This window comes from Chanos chanos, chromosome 3 (genome assembly GCF_902362185.1).
Source record: "Chanos chanos chromosome 3, fChaCha1.1, whole genome shotgun sequence".
Lineage (NCBI taxonomy): Eukaryota > Metazoa > Chordata > Actinopteri > Gonorynchiformes > Chanidae > Chanos > Chanos chanos.
In genome coordinates this window covers 30,357,071-30,383,229 of record NC_044497.1, presented here as the reverse complement: position 1 = coordinate 30,383,229, position 26,159 = coordinate 30,357,071, and the positions used below count along the sequence as shown (strand labels likewise).

Sequence of the window (26,159 nt, the reverse complement as noted above, 5' to 3'; positions counted from 1 at the left end):
ACGTTTTTCTTCTTTAAAGAAACACACACACACACACACACACACACACACACACACACACACAGTAATAAAACTGTCTTTAGACTGTTGTCTGATCACGAGTTACTGAGTCACTGATCATTTTTATAACGATGGAGTAATCAGCGTTTTAATAGCAGCAGGTCAGGTGATAAGCTGTCATTGTGTACGTCATTAATTAGCTCAAGTTTAGACCAGGAAGTTAGCGGTAAACCAGCTCGCGAAATAGTTTCTAGTTTCGCTTGTCTACAGACAGGGGAGATAGGAGTGTGTTGATTTCGCATAGTCGAGATTTCTTCGTTTTGAAGTTACCAGTCGGGTATCTAACAGAAAAAGTAACGTAAGTTATTTAGCTTTTTAATTACAATTTGATTTACAGCGAATTTCTGTTTTAATGGACTGGTAATCAGCTGGTAAGGTTTTCTAGTTGTAGCGAAGGAAGCAACTGAGCCATCTTGCTAATGTTAGCTTGGTTAGGTTAGCAAGCTAATAAGGAACAAAGACTTTGAGCTAGCGTATGTTGATGTTGATGTTGATATTTCTACGGTCTTAGCTTATAACCCTTTGTATATATGTGTTCGACGTAGAGATAATACAACTTTTTGCATTGCTATGTTATAACTAACTTAAACTTACAGAGAGGATGTGACTCGAGTTTTCTAGATCTAACTAACGTTCATCATGAAATGTCACACTTAACCAGATCCAGTCGAGTCGCGACATAAGTAACTAGCTACAGCGCGTCTGTTAATACATCAGTTGTGAATATGCAAACGGTTGTCCGATAGATCCTTACTGGTTAGTAATGTTGGGTACCGTGTGGTCATTTCACCACATTAACCAGTGTCAATGCGATTCCTTAGTTAGACTGTTTACTTCTCGTATGGTTTTGGAAATTGCTAGGAGGCAATTTTTTTTTGGCGAGTCGCCAGTTGACTCTTCTTGGAGTCGAACTGAAACAGCTAAGTTAGCCCAAATCGGCTAACAATCTTAAGAAATGCTCTTTGTATGAGCACAAAGCTCTCAAAGCCCCTGTTTTGAACAGGTTTGTTCAAATGTTATTTGAAATATGAATGTAATTTTTTTTTATTAACAGTGAGCTCGTGGCGGTCTCTTGTAATTGTTCCTTAACTTACAGAATGTCTCACACATTTCTATTGTCATACCTTGCTATACCTTAAGTATTGAGCTCAAAAAACTGGTAAGATCCTTAGTGAACATGAGAATTTGGCATTCCCGGATGACATCATCTGTGCCAGTAATGCTATGGAAATGACGTTTTGCTTTTAAGCACAGACGACGTTCTCCTCAGTTTTATAACAGCCGGTGTTTTAGTTTTAGAACGTCACTCTGGGAACTTATGTGATATGATCACATGTAGCCAAATTGGACACGAGGTTTACAAGCTTTTGATTCTGTTTTGACTCCCATTTCGAAAGGGTAGGCCTGGTTCAAAACAATTCGTTTAGAAAACCAAAAGATCTACCCTTATGTTCCCCACTTAATATGCAGGGTGTCAATCAATACTTGGTGGCTTTACTGTGAGTAGCTCTTTCTGGCCCTGCTCAGATTAAGGCTGTTACTACTTAGGCTGTTTCTAAACCTTGTCAATAGAACTGAAGTCCGTTGCCATGGGAGAGTCATTTGTCATGCTGCACACTCCTTTAGGCTGAGTAAAATCAGGCAAGCTGATTTATTCTTCACTGTCTCATGTCAGTAGACATGAAAAAGCCTATTATTGATGCTTGGTTGAGATTTTTTTTTCTCTGTACTCTTGTAGCATTAGGAAATGTTTTTGGTGGCAAATGTATGGAAATTGAATTGTTCTGGGGTAGTTGTCATAAGACAAGGCTTTGGTGAATGAAGAGGTGGTGGTGTTGCTATAAGACCTGGAGGTGCCTCTTTAATTAGATTTCATAACATGACTGAAGAACATGGGTCAAATTCAATGCATTATGATACACAAACTCAGGTTTTTAAATTAAATGATGTATGACTACAACATTTTCATTCATGACAAGTCTCCTTCATTGAACTCATTAACACAATAACTGGCAGTTAAATAAGCAGTGACCAAATTGGGTTCCATTGAAGTTGAATTGCTTATGAATCTGGAATAGACTCACAGAGTGTTTGTAAAACAATGGGGGCACAGAACTCCCTGGTGATGTGAACCACAGAGACTGCTCTGTGTTTGTGAAAATCGCTCTCCTTTCAAGGGGAAAATGCTCTTGATTGTTCTAGGTTAAATGAGGACCCATAAAACTGAAGTGGGAACATGTTGTAAGTTTTTTTTTTTTTTTTTGGCCTGTAGAGTCTCTGTCCATTAAAGTACATTATTATATTTGGACTAGGCTGGATTTGACTTTTGGAAAATGATATTTTTAAGTTTCATGCCCACTCGGCACTTGGGAATGGCCCAGCCCAGAGACAAACAGTTGGAGACTATCTGTCTCTCTGTTTGCTGTGACATAATAGGTTGTTTGTCTTAGGATCTCTATTGGGGAAGAGAGCAGGAGTTGGTTTGTCTGTGTACATTATGACAAATGGGTTCTGAATGTTTGTTTGTGATTTCTGGTCAGTATGTGTGTTGGTGTGTTGACTTAGTCAGACATGCAGAGAGTGGGATGTGTTTGGTGCGTTGATATGATTACCATGCGGGAATAATTTTTTTTTGTATGCTTGGGGGCGTTTATTAATAAGTATGTGGGACTGAGTTTTCTTTCATTTTCTTTGTGTATGTGTGGTTATTCACTCTGTCGTGCATCTGTGAGTGTTTTACCCGCCTCCTATCAGATTTTCAAAAAGTGTACTCAGCATGTGAAGTTATTTAAGGGAGTGTTAACATACCTGGCATAACATGTTATCAGGTCCTGTTTTCATTTTACTCATCTATGTTTTAATTTACGCTTTGCAAGTTTGTTGCATTTTGTTCATTCCTCTCATTAACAGAGAGAAATGTATTGCTGTAAGAATGGTACTATTTAATCCAAGATAATCCAAGTAGGTCATTGGGAAGCTGAGTTCATGTATATTTCTATCTGGGTTTTAGATGAAGTTGTATGGTATCGAGTGAGATTTATGCAACCAAATGTTCATGATTCGGGATCATTTTACAGTCATGTTCCTGTTTCACTGCCACACACACACACACACACACACACACACACACACACACACACACACACACACACAGGGAGCTCATGATGATGGGGCTGTCCAAGGGGAAGTGACTATCTGTCACAAATGCCCCCTCGTGATAAGGTTAAGGAACTCTCCAGCGTTAATGGCTGTGTATTGGTTTGGTTCCCTTACACTCCTAACACTGACCCTTGATTCTTCCTCAGTGTTCCCATTGCTATAGAACAGCATTGAGCTGCTGTTAGTTCATTACAGAATTAGACTTTTTGTTCATTTAATTTCTCCTTGTCACTTACACATAATGATGGCAAGTGAGGCTTGACATTTGACCCAAATTTATGAACAATGTCATGGTATCATTCTCATTGTTTTTTGATACTGATTTACACTTCCTTGTCTGAACCAGGACAGCAGTGCGTGACGTCTTTGCTTCAGTGTATTTAAGTGTATTGCCTAGAGGCATAACCCTGCTAATACGGTATGGTATTTGTACAGTAAATGTGTGACGCGGCATGCTTTGCTTGTCAGGCAGGACTATCACCTGTCCTGTTAGTATACCGGATCTGCCCAGAGGACAGTTTCAGCTGATGTTCTCCATAAGATACAGCTGATGTGTTTTTCTGAAACTAAGTTAGCGAAAGCCCTGCCCACATTCATATGACTTCGACTCTAGTGAAGCAGAAAGGTTTTGAACTTAAAAACTGTGAGAATGAAAACAGAGGGCAGGGAACAGACAGCAGTGGAGGAGTCTACTTTATTTTCCTACTCGCATATCTCCTCCCACCTTAAAAGGTCTCTCTCTCTCTCTCTCTCTCTCTCTCTCTCTCTCTCTCTCCCTGCTGAAACTTTTCATTGTTCTTACTCAAGAGAAAGATTGCACAGTCATCCTGGGTGAAGCGGTTTCCTCTTTAATCGATCGGTTTTGGATGCTTCTTGTTTTGTCTCGGAGTCCTCTCAGGCTCTAATGTAATAGAGTATCCCTGTTCCGGTATGTACTCTGACCGGCTGCCTGTTTACGTTGGCAGATATTGATGTTGGATAGGATCCGACACTGTTGGATAAAATCTCAAATGCCCAAGAGGTTTCCTCTTTATATTTCCTTACCATGACAATATTTAATACATACACTGCTTTATAGTATATCACAGAGACACACACGGGTAAACAGGACACGCTCCACTATATGTCAGCTAACTTTGTTTATTCCCTGTCTTGCTCCTTTGCATGTTTTACATGTCTCCCTGCTCTAACACAGCTGTTTCAGCTAATGAAGGGCGTGCTAATGAACTAATGAGATGGATGGAGTGTGTTAGAGCAGGGAGAGATGTTTGGGCCTTTGGGAGCAGGGTGGAGTGGACTAATGTAAACATGTATGAGAAGAGTAGCCTTACGGAGCCTTTCTCTGACGGGGCCCACACTCATTTACGCTTGATGCTGTCTATTCATCTTCTGTTTTTTTGCCGTGTTTCATAGCACTTCATCATGCCTGTTTTCGAGAACACAGACGTGGTTAGAGGTGGAGGAGTATCATCTTGGATGTGGTGTGTGTGTGTGTGTGAGAGAGAGGTAGATTGTAGGTCTGTAGGAGGGTACAGAGTGAGTAGTGTAGGCTGGAAACCAGCTAGCACAGATGGACGTCCAGTTTGAACGTTGTGTAACTCGCATCGCGGCGTGTAAAATGCCTGGTGTGTGTGTGTGTGTGTGTGTGTGAGAACATGGAGGTGTCTTGCCTTTTCTGTATGTTCTGTGTGAAAGAGAGCACTGTCTGCTAAATGCACTCAGGCCTTTGTTCTGTGACGTTCACCAGGGCAGACACACGTCATTATGTCAGAGAGTAAGAGCTTTACCTTCTCCCTCAGTGCTGAACGAATATGTTCACTCATAAACATAATCTTACTGTAATACCCTAGAAACCTCACTGCTTTTATGGGTTTAAGCAGTGCCTGGTATGTGCTAATTGCTGATTGTTTATTGTTGTTTTTTTTTTTTTTGGTTATTGTTTTTTGTAAAACATTTGGTGTTTCTCTCTTGTCAGGATGTCACTGTACCCATCCCTGGAGGACCTGAAGGTGGACAAGGTGATAAAGGTAAGCTGAAATCCAGGGTGTATAAAGGACCCCCCCCCCCCCAAAAAAAAACCAAAAACAAAAAAAAAACACAGGATATGTGGAGCCTTACTTTCTTTCTTTGAATAAATTCATGTTGTTCAGTTTGTGAAATACCTTGTGCTTAAGCTTTGAATGCATAATGGCTATTGAATTATATGACAAAGAGTGTTATTTAACCCTGTTAATACAAATGACTTATAATAGAAGTGAGACAGCCACTTGATTTTTTTCTGTCAGAGTTTAGGATGTTCACATGGACACTATTTTTAATTTCCACTACCTGGCAGTGTTATTATTATTATATGTATTTTATTTTCTGAAACTGTATTACAAAGCACAAATTCTCCTTTCTCCTCCAGGCCCAGGCCCAGTTTGCCCACTCCACCTCTTCCATGCCAGCCATCACTGAGGGCACTTATCAGCCCCAGCTTCCCACACAGGGGATGCCAAGCTCCAGTGAGTCCCTGTCCTCTGACTCCACAGCTCTGACTCCTTCTCCTCCGAGTCTCTACACTTTTACTGCTGGCTAACACCAATGCCAGTGAATGTCAACCATGTTATCTACTTCTCCCTTTCTCTCTCTCTCTCTCTCTCTCTCTCTCTCTCTCTCTTAACCTTGTTTCATTGTTAGGAGACAGTTTTCACTTCTCTCAGATGTAAGGACAGGCAGTTATATCAGAAGGTTAAGAGTAAACCCTGACAGTGTATTTTATCCCTCTCTTAATCTCTTCATTTTATTTCAAGTGGGCCAAAACAGCTTCCTTCAGTCAACAGCGTCTCCTCCGTAACAACTACAGTCACAAGGGTTTGAGAGTGCTGAAGTGGTAGCTCAGAGAGTTAGAGGAGAAGTTTGTGAGAATATGGGAGAATGTGGAGCAGAAGGAGAAATGGCAGTTATATCTGTCTCTCTCCTCTTTTCCCCCTCCTTCTCTTCTCTCTGGATGAGTTGCCCTCAGGTCTTGGGGGCTTTTGTTTATGCTCAGTGGAAGGGGGCTGCAGGTCTCCATGGAGACTTCAGTTTTGGCAGCACACATGGAATGAGGAGGGGAGGGAAGGGGCTTTTGTGCTCTTGATGACTGTCCGTGTTGGTAGTGTGTGTGGGAGGCAGACAGGAAAGAGGGTGAAAGATGGAGTGGGAGGGTGTTGCGGCCAGACTGCAGCCCAAGTCAATTTGCAATTTCCCCTCTCTCTCTCTCTCTCTCTCTCTCTCTTTCTCTCTCTCTCTCTCTCTCCCTTTCTCTCTCTCGCTCTCTTTCTCTTTCTGTCTGTACCTCTAATAGCTCTGTTTACCCCTCTTTCTCTTCTGTCCCACTTACTCCTTTTGCTTTCTGTGGTAAGCACTCATAGTGAAAGACTGCTCAAGAATGTATGGTAGCTGACGGAGGCCTTTGCCTCTAAGCAGACGCTGCTGTATCATGGGTTTTTTTGACTTGAATTATTCCATCATTCTTGGCACTGTCGTGTTTGTCTTTCTAGATAGACTAGAATTGGCATATGACTAAGATTGATTGGTATGTATGTCTGGCACCCACAACAATCAGGTTCAAATTGCTTTTTCTGACTACTGTCATACACTGAATACTCAGTTATATCTATAAGGAAACACAGTAGTAGAATTTCTGTCAAAATGATGACTAGTGTTTGGGAATGTCTTAAAGACTTGAATTGATTTGCAAATCAAATTTCCTCACACAAATACAATTCAAGACCATTAAGCCAATATTCTTGAAGAGGTATTTTACAAATCTCATGAAAGTCCAAGTTTTCTGAATAAAGGAATGCAATGTGTATTCATATCATAGATAGGCTATACATAGTCATCCCTTAACTGGGCCATTGATTTTTGAGGTTTGTGCTCTGTGGTATTTATGAGTCATGTCACTGTCAGGTGATGACGTCGTCCAGGTGACTGTATGTGATTTAGGGAGGAAAGGTGAGTTCAGGAGCATGTGATCAATTGAATGACTTCATTTGTTGTTTCTAAGGCTCAGAAACAATTATAAGAGGTGAGACAGATCAGCCCACTCAAGGTCACTAGGGATCACGTTGGATTAACAGGAACAGAAGTGTGTGTGTGTGTATATGTGTGTGAGAGAGACAGAGAGAGATACATACAATGTAGCTTGTGCAGGGCCACACAGCCTATTCAAATGTTATAGCTGTATAAACAGCACTCCATGCTTTTGGTTTTCCATTTTTATGTTAATTATAAACTATCTAGTTTGGATATGCCATTCATCTGGAACTCTAATCAGGAGTAACTTGGTATGTTGCTGTTCGTAAAGTTGTTTGAATAAGGAACACGTTCAGATCTGACGCAGAATGTTAATCTCACTGAAATGTTTATTTTTGTGTGTGTGTGTGTGTAAGGGAGCGTGAGAGCTTTGCTTCAGTACAGCTTTTCCCAACCCCTAGAACCTTAGAACCACTTCCTGCAGTATAATGAGTTTTCAGTGCAAGTAGATTGTATTATCAAGCAGGTGTACAATAAAATATGTGTGGTTGCATTACTGTGCACATACTCATTGATGGACAGAGCCCGCTTGTATTTGCTGTGGGAGTGTGTTCTTTACATATGTTTGCTCTCTCCATAGTCTTCCCCACTCCCCTTGAGTTTCTCTTAAGTCTCAGCCATGTGACGGACCCATACCTGGTGGTGGGAACAGGCTGTAAAAGCCAGTGGTGGTGGAGGCAGGCATTTGCCTATCTGCTGAAGAGGGAGGGTGGGACAGGGAACTGGGACTCTGACTCAGTCCAGGAAATGATTACTGAATGGAAATATACATGGCTGCCATAAAGTGAAACCAAAGTCAAACAGAGACCTACTGTCTTACCAGTGGAATATTAGACCGGAGAATGTTTGCTCACGAAGATCTTTTTAATTCTAGCCTGTCTTATTTGAAAAAGACATTTTGGCAATAGCCATCACTCACTGTAAAGGAAAAAGTCCAGACTGGATACAGTTGTTTGTTTCAAGAACTTCTTATTTACTTTTATTCTTTTACTTTGTATCGACTCTGTTGTATGGGTATTATTTGAGTGTGTGCATTTAAAAAAAAAAATGAAAAGAGATGTTTGATGTTAACTGGTTTTCTCCATCCTTCTGTAGGCCTGTATCCAAACCTAGAGGAACTGGGAGAATACATGGGCCTGAGTCTCAACAGTGATGAAGTGCAGAGGAACCTCGCTCTTGTGCCAGCGGCAGGCAACGTAAGTGTGTGTGTGTGTGTGTGTGTTTGAGTGAAAATGAGAGACACATTTGTTTCTGATCTGTTCTTGTAACAGTGTGGTTCCCTCTTTAGGACTGTGTTGATAGAATTGTCAATGCGCGTCTTTGTTTGTGTCTATGTGCTGGCGACTTGTGGTTTGACCTCATTTGTTGTGCTTTGGTGATAAGCAGACCGAGAGGACAAAACCTCAGAGTCTCTCACTGTCACTAACTCATTCTGACACAGAATAGCTAGACACATCCCTAGTAGAGAAGCAGTACTATGGGTAAATCAGAGAAAGGATTCCAGTATATCAGTCAGAGAGGGTCAGTTCTGTCTCTCAGGAAAAAAAAAAATATTATGACTGAAACTTACTGTGAGTTTGTTGGAGAACAGAAAAAAAAACCCCTAGACTGATTGAAAAAGTGTCAGTTAATCCATAACATCTTGGATCTTTTTGGTTTGGACCTTTACATAATCATTATGAGATCTGTGCCAGTGCTGTCCTTGACAGCATTTTTCACACTGGTGCAGTCAGTCCCAGCTTTGCTGTGTGAAGAGTTGTGTAAGTGTGTGAAGGGATACATCCGTGGGTTTTTAGGAGAGAGACTGACTCATCATCCACTGTACTCATAAGGCTTTTGAGCACCATGCTCTTGGAAATGGCAGACACAAGACTGACTCACACACTGAGAGCTATATGTGGGAGTGGTGGGCATTGGGGAGGTGTGTGTGTGTGTGTGTGTGTGCCTATTGTGGGGGTGGGAGCTCTAATTCTTCCTAGTCACATCATGTTTTCAGTGGGTGGAAAGCCTGGGAGCTTTTGCTGTAAAGTCAGGTAGCTCTCATGGAGATCTGCATGTGCCACCTGTCAGTACTCACCTTTAAACCGTCTGCATGTGCAGGTCTTTCCCTCTCTCGGCTCCAATCAGTGTCAGTATTTTTTCAGTATAGGATCAAAGCACCTCTCAACTCCAGTGCTGGAAACCCACGTGATTACACCTTTTTGTGTGTCCACCAAGCACCGATACACTTGATTTAAACACTCCCCCAGTCATTAAGGCCTTTGTCAGTGGAACCAGATGTGGATTCTTTCTCTTTCTCTCGTTCTGCAGCAGGTGGCGCTCTCCTCGGCCGTAGGGGGTATGGTGCGACCGGTGACCGGGGCAGACGTGGGGGTCAGGCGTGCAGAGATCCGCCCAGGCGTGAGAGAGGTTATCCTCTGTAAGGACCAGGATGGAAAGGTTGGCCTGAGACTGAGGGACATTGATAATGTAAGTACCATAGTGGGCTTAGCGCATAAAACAAGGCTTATTAAATTACCAACCAGTCATACAACATCCACTCTTGTCCAGGAACAGAAAAACATTTGTCTCTAAGTACTTTCCAGGCAGCCAAGAAAAGTAACACAGCTTGCTAATTATACATACGTATGTGCCCTAAGGACCGAGTATGTCAATTATTGAAAAATTTCTGTATGATTTGCATCACAGCGTCAGGTGTGTTAACCACTAAAAACACAACACTTTGACTCTGCTTTTTTTTTTTTATAAACCAAAAGACATTTGCCTTTTAACAAATCACCATGGTTTGTATGCTGTAATTAAAGAACTACATCCCTCTAACCAGCACACTGTCTCCATCATTGCAATGTCACGTAACAAGAGAAACGATCGTTAAAAACCCCCTGGTTTGTATGCCTCTCTCGTCCTACAGGGCATATTTATCCAGCTGGTGCAGGCCAACTCCCCGGCTGCACTGGCAGGCCTGCGCTTTGGGGACCAGATCCTGCAGATCAACGGGCAGAACTGTGCAGGCTGGAGCGGAGACAAGGCCCACAAGGCCCTGAAGGCAGCCGGAGAGCAGCGTATCGAGCTCATCGTTCGTGACAGGTCAGTCAGCCGTCTGATAAACACACAGAAAGAAATACGGCCAACCTCGTTAAAAGTTATCAGGGCTTCTGTTTGTTTTATTCATCCGCTGCTGCACAGAGACAGAGCGGAGGGGAGTAGATGGAATCAGGAGGCAGAGAAAATTCCAGAAAAGTGCTTTTGTTATTGGTGTATGTAAAAATGCCCTGAGGCATTGACCACAATCCAGGAAATACCACAAATCAGGAAAAGGGCTTAATGATGTTCCTTCACCCAGCGGATTTGTTTTAGTTTTATTGATCTTAACAAAGAATAAAAATAGAATTGAAAATGTAATGATGATAATAATAATAATGCATAATAATACACATTTAAATAGTATATGTTAGGATCAAACCCATTTTGGGCTAATTCTTTTTTTTTTTTTTTTACCACAAAGGAATGTAAATTTGAATGCCAATCAATATGTAATTTTTTTTGTGTACTGTTCGCATAAGGAATTCACGTACAATATTCCTGTAATAATTTGGTGGACACAGAAATTAGCTGGGTGTGCAACCAAATACTCAGAGAGGAATTGCAGTACAGCATAGATTCTGTTGTGTGAAGCTTTTTTCTCCTCTCTCTCTGCTCTGGTGCCTCCCTGTGGTTAAACTTTTGGTCATCTCCTCAGCTGTGTTTTCAGCACAGTGCCCTCCCAGTTTCAGTTCCCCGAAACACTGGGGAAAGATCAAGTCACCATGAAAACAACAGTACGACAGTTCATTTCCATGTCTTCTCATAAAAGAAGGGAAAACCCATATCGTTGACTTTCCCAGCCATCAACAGCAAATCACATAGCTGACACCAGTGTTGGATATTTCTGTACATACAGTGTGGAGAACTTGTTATCAGTCCTGTAATTGACAGGAAAATTTGGTCCCATTGTCACCATTTAGATTTTTGACTTAATAGCCTAGTTTGTATCTGTCTCAGATATATCGCATACCTTTTCAGCCACAGTCAGTTTCTGTGTTTTCCAGGCCTTTCCAGCGTACGGTCACCATGCACAAGGATAGTTCTGGACATGTCGGCTTCATTTTCAAGTCTGGTCGCATCACCTCTTTGGTCAAGGATGGATCTGCCGCTCGCAACGGACTGTTAACTGACCATTACATCTGTGAGATCAACGGCCAGAACATTATTGGCCTCAAGGTCAGAGTATGAGCCATGATCGCCAAACCCCTGCTTTTATTCCGCTTTTCGTTTTCTGACTCAGACTTTTGAGACGAGGGCACACAAACGAGCGTCAGTTAAAATCGACGTGATAATTATAGTTGTGTTTTCAGACGGCTGAACTGTAAACACTCTGTTTGTTTTGTCTGGTCGTAGGACCCCCAGATCAAGGACATCCTGACCACTTCTCCCACAACCATGACCATCACCATCATGCCTAAGTTCATCTACGAGCACATGATAAAGAAGTAAGAGTTCTGCTACTGGTGGAGGCTGAATTTCCTCTGTATAGCTGATCATGTGTAGCATGTATATAGTTTTACGGTTGTTGTCGGCAGTGGAGTAATGATGTTGAGCTTACCCTGTCCATGGGTAACATTGTGTGGAATATGACTTTCATTAACACAGAATCTGTAAAAAAAAAAAAAAAAAAGACAACTTTTTTGGCTGTTTTAGCATTTAAAATTCCTTAATGTCTCTTCCCTAATTTTTCTCCCTACATTGTTTTTTTTTGTTGTTGTTGTTGCCTAAGAGCATGACTCAGAATAGTCCACTAAAACACAGGTTATTTAGTAGTGACGGATTTAAGATTTGCTCATCAATAAGCATATGCCTGCTCTCAGGTTTCAGAACTAGCAGCCAAGCATGATCAGTAGAACATTAGAAATATCAGTTCATGATTACAGAAGACACCACACATTGTAAACTAGTTGGACACCCAAGTTTTTGTTTGATGTTTCTGAGGTTGAAGTGAGAACTTTAAGACTGTACTGTCTGTTTCAGGATGTCAGGTGGCCTTCTGCGGTCATCCATGGACCACTCTGTGCCTGAGGTCTGAAGTCCTGACCACGCCCACATCAGAATGCCTACAATCTCCAGCCTTCCTATTGGACCCTCCCACTACATGGGTTGTCTTTATATCGCTGATCTGATACTTCCTCAGTCATTTATCGTAACATATATCAATGGCCTTTTTCTATTATAGATGTTGAACATCCTTGTACCTTTTTTCTCACTAGTTTCTTTTCTATTTTCCTTTTCATTGTTGCCATTTTTACATCATTGTCTTTTTATATATAGTTATGCGTTGTCATTGTCTTTATGGCCTTTGTCATTTTTTTTTATACATTGTTGCACCTTTGTGAAGATGGGAATAAAATTGAGCAGGGCTTTAGGTTTGGTCCAGAGCTTCCATGGCAAAAAAGCTGCAGGATTAGGATTGTGGGCATTGACTTCAGCACATGGAATCATAGAATTTCTCCACTTTGCATGTAGGACTCAAAGCAAACCCCTCTACAAATCAGTTGATGCACCTGTGTGCCAAGATCAGTGAATGCAGAAACAGAAATTAGGTTTATTTTCGTAAAAAATGAAATTTATTCCTTTTACTGATATTTGTTTTTAGTCTTTTTTGTTTGTTTGTCTGTTTTTAGAAATGTAATCTGATAACCTTCACAGCCATCATTACTGTAAATGCTAGTGTCTCAAATTTATATTCGAATGTAACCTGAAGATGCTGTAATTATTATATAATTAATAAATAGTCGTACTGGTTATTTGTCTTGTTTCTGAATTATGATAAAAAAAATGTATTATACACTTTACAAAATATCAGCAGTACACCAATTTAGATCTCTCGTTATTTGTGGTGCATCCAGGTCCAAAAGGTACTTTGCAGAAGGGTGGGTAGAGTGGCGTGTAATTGTAGAGGGAGGCAGAGAAGAGAGAGACATTGTTTGCCATGCTGTTTAATATAGAGCTCTTGGCTTGTACAGATTGGTGAGTGAAAATGGAGCTATAGTTATGAATAGGGATGCCTGTACACACTAATATTGCCATTAAAATATTTAATTTACAATTTTATATGAAGTCATCATTAACATTAAAGATGGAGACTAAACTCCAAAGTTAGACAATGGAACCCGCTTGAATATATTGACATCACAGCAAAAAGTAAGCTAACTTAAATTAAAAAAAAAAGGTCTTGATTTCTTGATTGAGAAAATCATCAAATGATAAGTGAAAATAGCACAGTACATTCAAAATAAAAAAGTAGCTGTCATAATTGGTAACAAAAATCAGTTTTATATTTGTTTTTGTACATTCCTCTGCGATGTTCTATCATGCAGTAGCACACCATTGCTTGTCATGAACACATACAGATAACGGGTGCACCTTTAGTCTTGTACCTAAGAAACTCACCAGGCAAGGAAACTAGTTCCACAGAACCTGTCATATCTTGGTGGAAATGACAGAAAAAAAGATTCGTAACAGACTGTCGTGTAATCCTACGCAAGCTATTTATGGTGTTTTGTATTTGTCCAAATACATTACATTTCTGGAGCAATAATGCAGTAAAATTGAACAAAAAGAGAATTAAACTCATAAACCTCAGTACAAAGTTATGCAACCTCATCTGAGGACTGTAATACCTTCCCCATAATGCCCTGTATATTTATTGGTGATGCAACTGCTTATATAATTTAGAACGGCTTTAATAATCAGGGCTATATTCTAAATGTAGTCATTTGTGATTTATGGAAACTGAATTTAATGACTGCGCTAAATGCTTTGGGGTGCAATAATGCTCTAGAATCTCTCTTACTGTTATTACTACCTTACTCTCAATCTGGTTCATCAGTACTGCACTCCTGGTGTCCGTTTGGCTCTTGCTCCCTCATCTGGGTCTTGAAAGAGAGGGACGTAATAATCACGTAGTCATTCATGTCTACAAAAGAACAGATATATGCACAGGAGTACGGTAGAATAATAAAAAGTCTTAATGGAAAGACTCTCAGAACATAAGCATGGACAGAAATTATTGAACAAGAGTCAAATGGACACAGGAGTACAACACTGCGTGAGAGGGGCAGAGGCTTGAGTGAGAATTCTAGCAAGTTGAAGAAATTATGATCCCTTTTTTTTATCTTATACAAAATTATTTCTGGAAAAAAAATGTACTGAACAGACAGAAATGCAGTACATATTCACTCTAGGCTTCGCCAGCCACATTAAAAAGCTTCTCTCACGTCCACAGATACACAGATTTCCTTCATTATGAGAGTAGAAACTTAAAATATGTTATGTCTCATTAGATCATTATTACTGTAACTGATCAGCATGTAACAATTATACATACACACCTGTACACTTTCAGTATGGCTTTAAATCAAACATTTTCAAGGTCTTAAGTGCTATAACCAACAAAGGAGGTAATTTATACTTTAAACATCAGTGCAAACCTTTTTCTGCTTAACACAGTATCCAGTGAGGCCTGCTGGGATTTTACAGGTTTTCATGGTTTTGTTTCATTCTTTGAGAACCACTCCACTTTATTTGATTGCCACACTGAACACACAATATCGAAAATATTGATTCTGATATATGAGTCTGAACGGAATTAGTTGGTGAGGGCAAGAGGGTAAATGTTCTGTACATCAACTACGGGTTCCTTGGTATTGCTTTGACTCACTCAGTCATATTAAAAACAAGTAACAAGGAAAATACAGTGTAAAAGAGCAATGCACTGGACAGGTACTGGACAAGAGCAGTTCATTAAACATTTAGTTTAAATACCACAAATGAGCATTTACTCCAGGTTTAAAGCATCCATATATTTTTTCATTACAGAACAAAAATAGGTCTATACCAGGCCAAAGAACCAAAACACACACACACACACACACACACAGAAAAGAAGTGAAATCACTCCCTTATTACTTTTGCCAATCTCAAGTGAGAGCACTTATAAGAGCTCACCAACCGTCAGTGGGGGCCAACAATAACCTGACAGAGCTACGCTGAGGAGAATGTAGATAGGGACTGCCACAACACTGACACACAGAAAAGATTGTCAAGAGTTGAAAACATTCAAATCAGGAAAACCCAATGGACCACACTGTCTCTGTACACTATAGACAGCAGTAAAATATTACACACACACATCAAGAGGACAAGATAACAAAGGCTACAACCTTGCCACACATTACGAAGAGGAAGGAAAACAGACCAAAAGGCAACTGTTAATTATGGTTGAAAGGGAACGAAAATGCTGCAGATTTTAACCACAAAAACTGCTTGTCACTGTACAAACATAGTAGATTATCCAGTGCATTAATGGCTCTACAACTTTAACCATAGTTAGTATTCGTTGATTTAGTTTCTACTGTGATTAAAGTATGATCATTCATGTGTATTCATATATTCATGTGTAAATATTTTGTGATTCTTGTGTTTCAAATTATGCTGATCCACATACCTTTGTGAATGCACTGGCTTCGAACACACGCTTTGAACTTCAAGTAACTGCCGACCTCATAAAGTGAATTATAGTGCAAATAAGTGTAAAAAAAAAAATACACAAGTGATAAGCCACTTCACATTTCCTACATAATGCCGTCTCAGTGAAGCTGAATTTAACACAGATGATAGTAATGAGAGCAAAGTTTTATTTTTTTTTTGAAAATTATGACTACAGTTATGAGAACTTTTCAATAAAAAGTGACAGCTAATGCAAACAGAGTAATCTGGCAGCTGTCTCTCCGGGATTTCATGTTTGAATTAGATGAATGAGTCCTCAAAGTGCAAACTCAACATAACACTTTGGCAGGTGTTAGTCATATCCATGGAGCAATCCTAACCCCAAGTTATCACATAATTTGTTAATTCTTATAAATTATGTGCTCTTAACAATTCTACCTCTTAACTGCAGATGAAAGAGAAAGACGATATTACATCACCAGTCATTCCTGGTCAGTGTTTCTCTTGATACAGACACTATAATCTGTATCAAGAGAGCAATTTTTTTCTATAGCAATAATTAACTAATTTCTAATGGACTTCCGATGGATTAAGTGCTAGGAGTGAGATTATGCAACTAGCAGCGAATGCAAAGCATACATATACTACAGCAGCAGGAGAAGCTAGTCCTGGAGCCTTAAAGGGGGAAAACGGCTGCCATGTATGAAGTGTCATTTACTTGTAATGAGAACACTAATTACTGTACCTACAGCTGCTACAGTCATAATTGCCCCAGTTATCCAGGTGCTTTGGCTATACTGTACAACAACGCAACACAAACACACACACACACAGACACAGACAAACAGAGAGAAAGAAGACAGAAAATATAACTTATAACTCTTACTTTCTCCAACCCTCATCTCAGGACTCGGAAGGTACAATCAGTGTCAATCAAAACAAGTCATTCATCGTCACTAACATACATCATTCAGTGTCAAACATACAAATGCTCTATTCCTCAATCTGTCCAGCAGTTCGAGAGGACAAGGTCAATGTATATTTCTTTCTCTGCCTCTAATTTTTGCCTTTGCTCCTTAACTACAGTCCCTTCTTGGTATGAATGGAGGGGTCTAAAGCAGAACCACCGCCAGGTTGAGCTCAAGGTGATAGGAGCATACCGAAAGAGTGTTTTGTCTTTTTCGGTTTGCTCTCTCTCCCTTCCCTCTTTCCTCTAAGTGCATACGTCTTGTTCTGAGTGTGCACCACTGCTGTCAGGAGCTCCATTGCATATGTGGGACTCAGGGAGCTGTTCTCATATGTATGTTCCTCCCGGACCTCCACCTCCTGCGGGGTAATGCCGAAGCCCTGCCCCCCGGCGTAGTGAGTGCAGGGCCACAGTACAGCAGCCTCGTAGCAAGGAGCCGATATGGTAAATGGGCTGCCCGTCACGCCTTGGACCGCGGCACAGCCACGCTACTGTAGGCACCACTGGTACTGCCACAGCGAGCAGGTCCACCAGAAAATGCCGACTCCAGTAGCTCTTTACTGGTGGCCCGCAGCTTGAGGACGCAGTTTCAAGTTCCTCCTCTACCTCTTCAGCTTTATCTTCCTCCTCTACTTCTACCACAGTCACTTCTGGCTGCTCTACAGCTGAAGGTGACCTCTTGGGCTGTGAGGTATGTGGAAGAGGTGTTTTATCCTCTAGGAGTGAAGATGCTTCAACAGAGCAGGAAGTGGAGACAGGGCTCAGTAATGGGGCAGTAGGTGGAGCCGAGTTAGCAGCAGTTGCAACAGGTTCGGGACTAGTCGCCATAGGGCTGACTGCGGTGGGTAGAGAGGTCGCAGCAGAGACAACCGGGTCGGCAGGCATTGCTGAGGAGTCGGTACCAACTGCCGCGGCTATGAGGGGTGCCGTGGTTGCAGATGTCGTGAGGATGGAAGCAGCAGTGACGGATGCAGTGGTGACAGAGTCCAGGTCCTCACCTTCATCTGAGACCCAGGTGGATGTGGGGCTACAGGCTTGCGAGCGAAACGTGCGCTCAGCAATGGTGTCCAGGTCAGAGTTGAAGGTGGTGGTTGGATGGACGGGAGCAGATGCAGGAGCGTAATCGGTCTGGATAGCCTGCTCACGGAGGTGGTGCAGATATAGATGATGGTGCGACAGGCAGGGGTGACTGATACTGCCTCCGCTTGCTCCACATCTTAGAGGAACCACCCTGTCTCCAGTGCATAGCTTCTCATATGTGGATGAGTGCGGCAGGCGGGAGTAGGTGCTGAGCAGAGAGGCAGTTTCCTCAGAAAGAAGGGCTGCCTCCAGCAGCAAATCAGCCCGGCTAGCTGCGCTCTCTCCACAACACACAAAGCCGCTGTCCTGCGTTCCATCTGCGGAGAGGCAGGGGTAGTCCGAAGGATTCCCATTCCCATTACGATCCACAGGCCCTTGGTCACTAAGTTTGGTGTAGGTAGAACTGCGGGTTAGCGAACGGGCCGGGGAGCCATCGCAGGACCCCGAAAGCCCCTGGCTGACCTCCAGCTCTGCCTCCACCACCCCTGCCCTGCCCCCAGACCCACCCCCCACCCTGCCTCCTGTTACCTCTCCCTCCCTTGGGGTACGGTTCTGAGCCAACTCCATGTTGTGTAGCAGTGTCTCCAGTTTGTGATTCTGAACACTGATATCCTGGAAACACTTCTGCACACCTGTGTCGGTCTCACCGAGGCTGGAATGCACCACATCTACGACCTGCTTCAGTTGCTGGATCTCCCTGCGGGCCTCCTTCAAAGCTAGCTCTGCCTCCACACGGTGGCACTCCTCCTCAATCCAATCCTCCTGCATTCGAGTCAGCTGAGTCCGCAATTCATCAATCTCAGAATCCCTGAGATGGTTCAGGGAGAGAGAGAGAGACAGAGGGAGAGAGAAAGAGAGAGAGTTGTAGAAATCATAAAGCAGCAGTAATTGAACTAGATATTTTATTTATTTACAAACATGCCGATTTGACATAATATTCAATGTTGCTCAGAATATTTTGAAGTGTTCTAAAAGCAATAAATGATATATACAACCAACTACACAACAGAATAGTGTGCACCCAGGAAAATAAAAAAGTAAACACAAACATAAATAATATATCTATAAGCATCATCAAGCAAAGTCATCACAACTGTGATGAATAAAAACAAGCGTACGGCGCCCCGTGCTTTCTGGGTAATGTAGTTTTAACATGGTATGAAACTGTGTGTCTTACCTATCCTGTAGCCTCTCGATGGTCTCCTTAAGCCGTGCTCGGAGGTGTCTGATACACACCTCCTTTTGCTGTAAGGGTGTCAGGTACTGTTCTGGGGGAGGAGGCTTAATTCCGTGGTTATCCGTGCAGGAGGTGTATTTTGTGGGGCGCCTGGGGGAGTGGGCGGGGGAGTGGGCAGGAGAGCGGGGTGGGGTTCTGTAATTCAGACAGGTGAGCACTTGAATAATACTTGGTCACAATGAGCACACTCTAACAAACACACGTCACTATCAGCAACAAACCCGCATAACAATCTTAAAAAGGACTCATTTTAATTAATTAAAGATTTCCATGTTGCAAGGTATTCATACATGTGGCTGACTACAGTGTTCTACAGACTTGATGAAATTCTGGGAGTCTACCAGTCCTAAGTATTCCTTTATGTAAGATAGAAGAGCTGTGTGTTACCTGGGGGTAGGGCTTCCATCGCTGCCCTTGCATGACCCAGAGTTGCTACCGCTGCTGAGAGAGGCATTGCCATAAGGATCCCGATTACTGACAGGTGCAGGAGATCGTCTGTGACACACCATAATGACACCATTAACACAGTGCCACGCACACTCAAGTGCCACAAAAAGTCAGTGTCATGGCTTGGAAAAATCCCCATGTTGACAACAAGTTACCCCTGACACATCATCACAGCACAGAACAAAAAAAGCCCCAGCAATCCTTCTAGGTAAGGAGATAAATCATGCCCACCAACAACTTCACAGACATGCTCACAAAACACACAGACAATGGTGAAACTCTAATGGGAACTGATACCTGCATTTAGCACAAAGCTAAAACCTCCATAATAGTTTATAAAGATTTAAGGAAACTGGCAAGGCACAGATAACAAAGAATGAAATGTAACTGCTTGACAATGCGCAGTGGGAGATGAAACAAAATTGGGATGGACGAAAATAAAAAGTAGACTTCACTCAGATGACTACAGTAAAAAATAAGTAAAAAATCATGAAACTTGCATAAAGCAAAACATATAAAAGATATGAGGGAGCTCCTCTAAGCAACAGTAGAGCCTGTGTTTGATGATCTGATAAATGCCTGGATTCACTCTACATGCTTTCCTCTCAGATCCTCTTTTGACTGATGTCAGGTTTAAGATCATGATCCATCAGAACAGTTCTTCTAATATTTATTTAATACTCATCCAAATTTAGAGAATGAAGAGAATGAATCCATGCCCAGAGAAACGTCCTTGGAACAGAGAGAGAAAGAGAGACAGAGAGAAAAGAGATGGGAGAGAGAGAGAGAGAGAGATAGAGAGGAAGACAGAGAGAAAGAGAGACAGAGAGAGAGAGAGAAAGAAAGAAAGAGACAGACAGCGAAAGAAAGAAAGAAAGAAAGAGAGACAGAAAGAGAGAGAGAGAGAGAGACAGACAGAGACAGAGAGGGAGAGGCAGGAATGGGGTGCTGACCGACAGTGGTGCTCCGGGGACTTGGGTGTCAGAAATCCTCGACTTTGCCTCATTGAAACCATAATGCCTGCCTCCATTGGGATGTAGTCTAGCTCTATAAACCTGCAATAGTCAAAACTGACCAAGACATACAAAGATGTTACAGTTTGGGGAATAGACATTTGCTTAGAATGATACTGTGTCTTGGCTTGTCATAGGGGTTACTCTCAAATTTAAACAAATCTTACTTTGGTTCAGGCATTTTACATGCCACCTCAATCTTCATGGAAATGCTTATATTTGAATTAACAAAACAAACTGGTCTAACAGAAGACAAAATGTATTTTTTTCCTAGATATTCTAGACACCTAATTAATTTAGTGATACTCCCTAACAGAGTAAGCTGATTGTACAGTTAGGCAGAGACAACTACAAATTTCCACATAGTTTCTGCTTTAGATCAGATTCATGTCTATTTAATATAGTGTAGATCTCTAATAGGTATCCCCCTGGCAGATTTTATTTTATTGACTCAAGATACAGAAAACATGAATGATCTCTGCCATATTCTTCCTATGTACCACTAAATCTAAATGCAATTCCATGTAATGCAATAATTTGGCAACTCTGAAAATTCCTGCAAGATATTTTCATACCTTTCCTGTAGAACTTTTGTTTTTCTGTTCAGAAATCAATCTTAAAGGTGAGTGTTTTTCTCCAACAAGATAATGAAAAGATTAAAATAACCCCGATATACCACGTTTCCTCAGCCAACAAAGCACAAACTAACAGCACACTGTTATACATAGCAGTATCTGGGAAACCATTCACCTTAAACAACATTCAATGACACGCAAATTAAATTTGGAAAAGCACAAGTCAAATTCAATGGATCTCCACGGAATGGATTAGAGAAAAAGCTTATAAGGATAAAATTTTAAATCTTTAATCTCCCAAAAACATCTTTCCTGGGGGAAATTAAATGTCAGCGTAAGAGTTGGATGAAATCAATAATCAATTCTAAGGTTCAAAATGGGGGATTGCAACAGATGATGGTAATGGTGGCGTAACACCAGTAATAGTTAAAAACACAATGGATTATTGATCGCTTTAAGATCTTCTCTAGTCACTTTGGAAAGCTTGTTTTTGCTGTGAGGAACGTAACTGAGTGATTGTTTAGCACTGAGGATAAATTCAATTCCATTAAGCTAATTAGAAACCTAACCCACATATTCAGTCATTCAGTAAATGCTGGAGGACTTCACTGAAAGCTCTCAGAACGTTCAGTGATCCAAAGTGTAATTCACTCCTACAATCCAGCTGAGAATCTGGTAAAAGCACATCCTGATACCAATAGAATCATGTTATTGTGAATGACAAGTGATTTTGTCCAAGCACTATCCACCAACAAACTGTGGTGGGTAATACCAAATGGAGTGCATCATCCAAGTTTACTGAGGCTATGAAGGACGCAAAAGAAGCAACAGAAAAACTGGGAAAGCTGGGATAAGGAGTTGAAGCATGCCTTTCACAGAAGAATAATGATCAGATCAATTGAAGTCAGGTATCATAATTGATCACTACAGTAGAGCCAGTCAGAGGGGTTTGACACAGACTAAGCCCATCTTACTGACTCCTTTGTGATGGACGGGGATCTTCTAAAGATCTGACAGTTAGGTGATCTACTATAGTGGTTCTACTGAATTCTACCAAGGTTACGAAAGACGAAAACGTCTAAGACCAAGCATACTTTAGAATCTGATGAGAGGCAGGAACATAAAAAAAAATCTCATATTAATAGACAGATGTTCTTTAAGGTCAAAATCAAGCCTTGTTTGAAAAAAGTTCATTATTTGCCAAAAGCTAACGAATATATAGGCCTGGCAAACGCCTCACAGATTCTAAATTTAAAAGCCACTCTTTGAGCACCAAAGTAGCAGGTGCAAGGTGAAATCTCCCACTGTTTGGTGTTTGGTGCCCTACATGGATTTGTGCGCCTACCACAGTACAAACTATATGCATGCCCCTAATGCAGTGTTTCTCAATTAGTTTCTCAGGGCCTGCCAAACTGTGCCCTGCTTTCTGTGCCCCACTTCTCCTGTACTGGCACACTTGATACAACTAGTTGGGTGATAATTGGTTACAGCATGTTAGCCACTGCTTAGTAATGACCTAAACTTTGTGAAGTTGGCGATCCTTGGGGAAAGGATTGAGAAACACTGACTTAAAAAAGGTTAGCGAAACACAGTCTCACGGTGGGGGCGTGGATGGGGAGGACAGTATTTGCTGCAAGCGCCACTTAGGCTGCAGGGCCTTCAGAGGGTTGAATCTGAGGAAAGAAACAAGACAGAACCAGAGCTCTGCTCCAGTGCTAACATAGCTAATACCACTACCAATAACAACTGTGAGCATATGACATATAACTATTAACCGTACAGCTAACATTACTATTATAATAAACTAATTATACTAGTCAACAAAAACCTGAACACCTGAAAACTGAAGCATCATAGCTGCTCTTCTGGTATTCTGTGGAAGTGTGAGCTATTTCACTATGGGATGAAGTCTTTGCATGGGCAGTTACTGAATTCCTGTTTAACCAAGTACTTAAAGCCATGTTTATCTATGTGGTGGAAAGAAAGTGTCTCCCATAAACTGCAATTTTTTTGCTTGTTATCCTCTTCATTCACAGCCAGGGTCAAACATTTTGCAATTGTTAGCTTACTGAAAGACCACCTCTCTGAATTCTTCCCTTGATTTAATATTACACAAAGATATTACTCCCTTACCAGATGTCAGGATTACTTTTCAAAACTTCATATTTGGTGTTCATAATGTTTAAGGATATATTTCACATACGTTATGTATATAGTTTCAGTGCTACGCTGAATCCCACCAAAGAAAAATTTGTGTTGACTCTGCTAATCAGGAATTAGCTTTTTTGATTCCATACGCAACTGGCTTTCTCGCTGGGGCGGCTTGAGTCAACTGGACACTTTTCGAGTGAAATTAATCTTCGGGAAAAAGAGAAGGGGATGGAGAGAGCAATAGAGCGCTGACGCAGTAATGACTGCAGAACAAATGAAGCATTAGTATTAGCAAAGCACTTGTGGAGCTAAAAAATCAATGAGGCTGAAGCAAATTCACACTCCTCTCTTCTAATGAGAACCTGAGGTCCCTCTCCAGGATAGACAAGCACATTTCCATCACAATCCAAGCATGTAATATGCATTAATGTTAGCAACAGTCAGAAATTATACAGTTTAATGTTATTTGACAGAGTGAGAAAAAGACAAGGATACATCTTGTACAAACTGGTCAGAAAGAAGTAAGGACAAACCAGATCAAAAGAAAAATTACAGAGACAGGGACACAGACCGAGCTGAGATCACACCCTAACCTCAGCCCCAGTTCTCCATCTCTCCAGAAAGCTGTGCACCATTCTTCCCTTTTCAGGGGAAAATCAAACAGATGGATGAGTGACATCATTAAGTTTGGACAGATGTATGAGAAAGTCTTTACCTGCGAGACCCTGCACCAGATTTCTTATTGGCAGAAGCAGACATGGAGTCAGATTGTCTTCTTCTTCCTTCTTGTTCTCTTTCACTGGATCTTTCTTTCACCGTTCCTCTTTCCTCTCTTTCAACAAGGCCCAAAGGCCTCTGCTACAGCCGGCCTGAGAGGAACAACAGACAAATGAATAGTCAGTGCAGCAGGGAGATGTAGACTTACTTAGAAACTCAAAAACAGGGATTTGACCAGACAGTCTGCAAAAAGGTCAAACTACACACAGGAGCAGAACATATGAAGTCTCATAGGACCATGATCAGTACCCTTAGCTCTCTCTTAGCCCTACCCACTGAGGCTTCTCACTGCAGGCTTAGGCAGAACTGTGAGTGTGTCAGCATTGTGCCAGCAGAAATGGGCAAGAGACAAGAACTGGATATGTTCCAATCCCCAGCCATGTCTGAGAGATGAAAGGGACCTGAATGGATCAACACAGTCCAGTATAGACTATTCACTCCACAGTGTTCTGGCCAACATCCACACCCAGACATGATAAAATACATTACACTCCCAGCCAAACAAATCAAGGTAAGTGCCCACAGATAAGAATTAGGTTGCAGGTCTCAGCAGGGTGAACATCTTTCATCTGACACTCAAAAGACTTCTTAGTCTCCTTAAGTTCAGTGTCTTTTAGAGAAACATTAAAAGAAAGCATTATCACCCACTGAAATAAAACACTGAGTTTGTTGCTGTGTTTAATTACCCCAGTACTTTATTGCATGATTATTGACATTCATGCTTATTCATGTTTTTAAATTTTTGCAGTTGTTACTGACAACATGACTTTTTAAAAGAAGAGGGAGAGAGAGAGAGAGAGAGAGAGTCTAATCAACAGGGTTCCCTGACAGACAGCACAGAGAGGGCAAGGAAAAGGGGATTAATGACTGAATAATTAAACATTGGAGTCAGCACAGATTTGCAAACACAGACACACACACACACACACACACTCACACACACACACACACACGCGCGCGCACGTACACAAACAAGTTACAGACCTTTGCTCATTCTGTTGCTACTGGCAACCCAAAATATCTAGCTCCATATCTAGACCACTCTGTTTTTTGCACAGCACTGATGCCTTTGTCTTCCCCCAATCCTCATCATCACTTTATCTCAATAAAAATCTCCTATTCTGCCTTTTCCTTCACTGATTTGACAATCCCTTTCCTTCATATCCCACTCCATCTGTCTGAGCATCATGCCACCCCCACTCACTCCACTTTACCTCTTTCACAGAACACTCCTTCCCTCAATCCTTTAATCTGTTTGCTGCTTGGGGACATTTTATGATAAACTCTGGTCTATGTCAGGACTTTATCTCTTTTTTTTATCATATATCTCTCAAATGACAATCCTCAGGCAATATTATCCATTATTTGGACTGAAAGCATCCGGAAAAATAAGCAGGTTTGTGCGCGTGCACACACACACACACACACACACACACACTGCCTGTTGTATTGTGCAGCTCAGAGATGAGTCTTGGCTGACACAGAGCCCATTCAGTCTATTGAGGCCTCTGCAGAGCTACAGACAAACATCTGCCTGTCACTCTATCACTAGCCATCTTCCTATAGAACATTTCCATAAACTTGCCAAAAATTCTGCTTTGCATTTGGAAGCGTAAAAGTGCAGACAGAGATATGGTCTGATCTCTCTACACTCTCCCTGCACTCTCTCAATGTGTCTCTGTCTGTCTCAGTCCTGACATACGCGTGCACACACACACACACACACACACTCAAAAACTTATCCCAAACCAAACACACACACATACACAGACACAAACACCTAGGCTTAAACATTCTTACACTTTCCCCCAAATCAAACACACACACACCCATATGCACACACACGCGCACACACACACACACACACACACACACACACACACGCACACACGCACACGCACACGCACACACGCACACACACAAGCCCACACGCATTTAGAAGCTTACTCCAAACCACTTTAAGTTCACTGCCATGCAAGCACCTAAGTTACTTGCTATTGGCTAAAAGCAACTGCCTCTTCCTACTTACAGAAATGACCTTTACTGATCTCATTAGCATAACAGAATATTATCAGTCTACAGTGTGTCTT

General features: G+C 41.5%; 2 protein-coding genes across 3 annotated transcripts; one reads left to right on the top strand and one right to left on the bottom strand.

Annotated features, from left to right (window-relative positions):
• The first annotated feature begins 139 nt into the window (after positions 1-139).
• sdcbp2 (syndecan binding protein (syntenin) 2) lies at positions 140-13,116 on the top strand. Of its 2 annotated transcripts, none has more exons than XM_030768159.1 (9): positions 140-161; positions 5,195-5,246; positions 5,627-5,723; positions 8,377-8,477; positions 9,592-9,750; positions 10,193-10,368; positions 11,370-11,541; positions 11,719-11,810; positions 12,346-13,116. In XM_030768159.1, exons 2-9 carry the CDS (start codon positions 5,196-5,198, stop codon positions 12,398-12,400), a joined length of 903 nt encoding a protein of 300 aa, XP_030624019.1. In that variant the 5' UTR covers positions 140-161; position 5,195; the 3' UTR covers positions 12,401-13,116. The 2 variants fall into 2 exon arrangements, with proteins under 2 accessions (XP_030624019.1, XP_030624018.1); XM_030768158.1 differs by lacking the exon at positions 140-161 and adding an exon at positions 237-358.
• A 4,000-nt stretch (positions 13,117-17,116) lies between these two features.
• snphb (syntaphilin b) lies at positions 17,117-24,051 on the bottom strand. Its single transcript, XM_030769780.1, has 6 exons — positions 24,008-24,051; positions 22,740-22,814; positions 20,507-20,623; positions 19,494-19,601; positions 19,047-19,196; positions 17,117-18,677 (listed from the first exon to the last, which is right to left on the bottom strand). The coding sequence occupies exons 1-6, from the start codon at positions 24,049-24,051 to the stop codon at positions 17,117-17,119; spliced, it is 2,055 nt and encodes a 684-aa protein (XP_030625640.1).
• Positions 24,052-26,159: the final 2,108 nt, after the last annotated feature.

What these genes read in the sequence shown, in the direction of transcription:
- sdcbp2 (XM_030768159.1), top strand. Translation starts at nt 5,196, where the DNA reads ATGTCACTGTACCCATCCCTGGAGGACCTGAAGGTGGACAAGGTGATA. An exon ending in TTGTGCCAGCGGCAGGCAAC is followed by an intron (nt 8,478 to 9,591) that starts GTAAGTGTGTGT and finishes CTCGTTCTGCAG; the next exon opens with CAGGTGGCGCTCTCCTCGGC. An exon ending in TACGAGCACATGATAAAGAA is followed by an intron (nt 11,811 to 12,345) that starts GTAAGAGTTCTG and finishes TGTCTGTTTCAG; the next exon opens with GATGTCAGGTGGCCTTCTGC.
- snphb (XM_030769780.1), bottom strand. Translation starts at nt 24,051, where the DNA reads ATGTCTGCTTCTGCCAATAAGAAATCTGGTGCAGGGTCTCGCAG. An exon ending in TCCCCATCCACGCCCCCACC is followed by an intron (nt 20,624 to 22,739) that starts GTGAGACTGTGT and finishes TGTCTTGGTCAG; the next exon opens with TTTTGACTATTGCAGGTTTA. An exon ending in ATCGAGAGGCTACAGGATAG is followed by an intron (nt 18,678 to 19,046) that starts GTAAGACACACA and finishes GAACCATCTCAG; the next exon opens with GGATTCTGAGATTGATGAAT.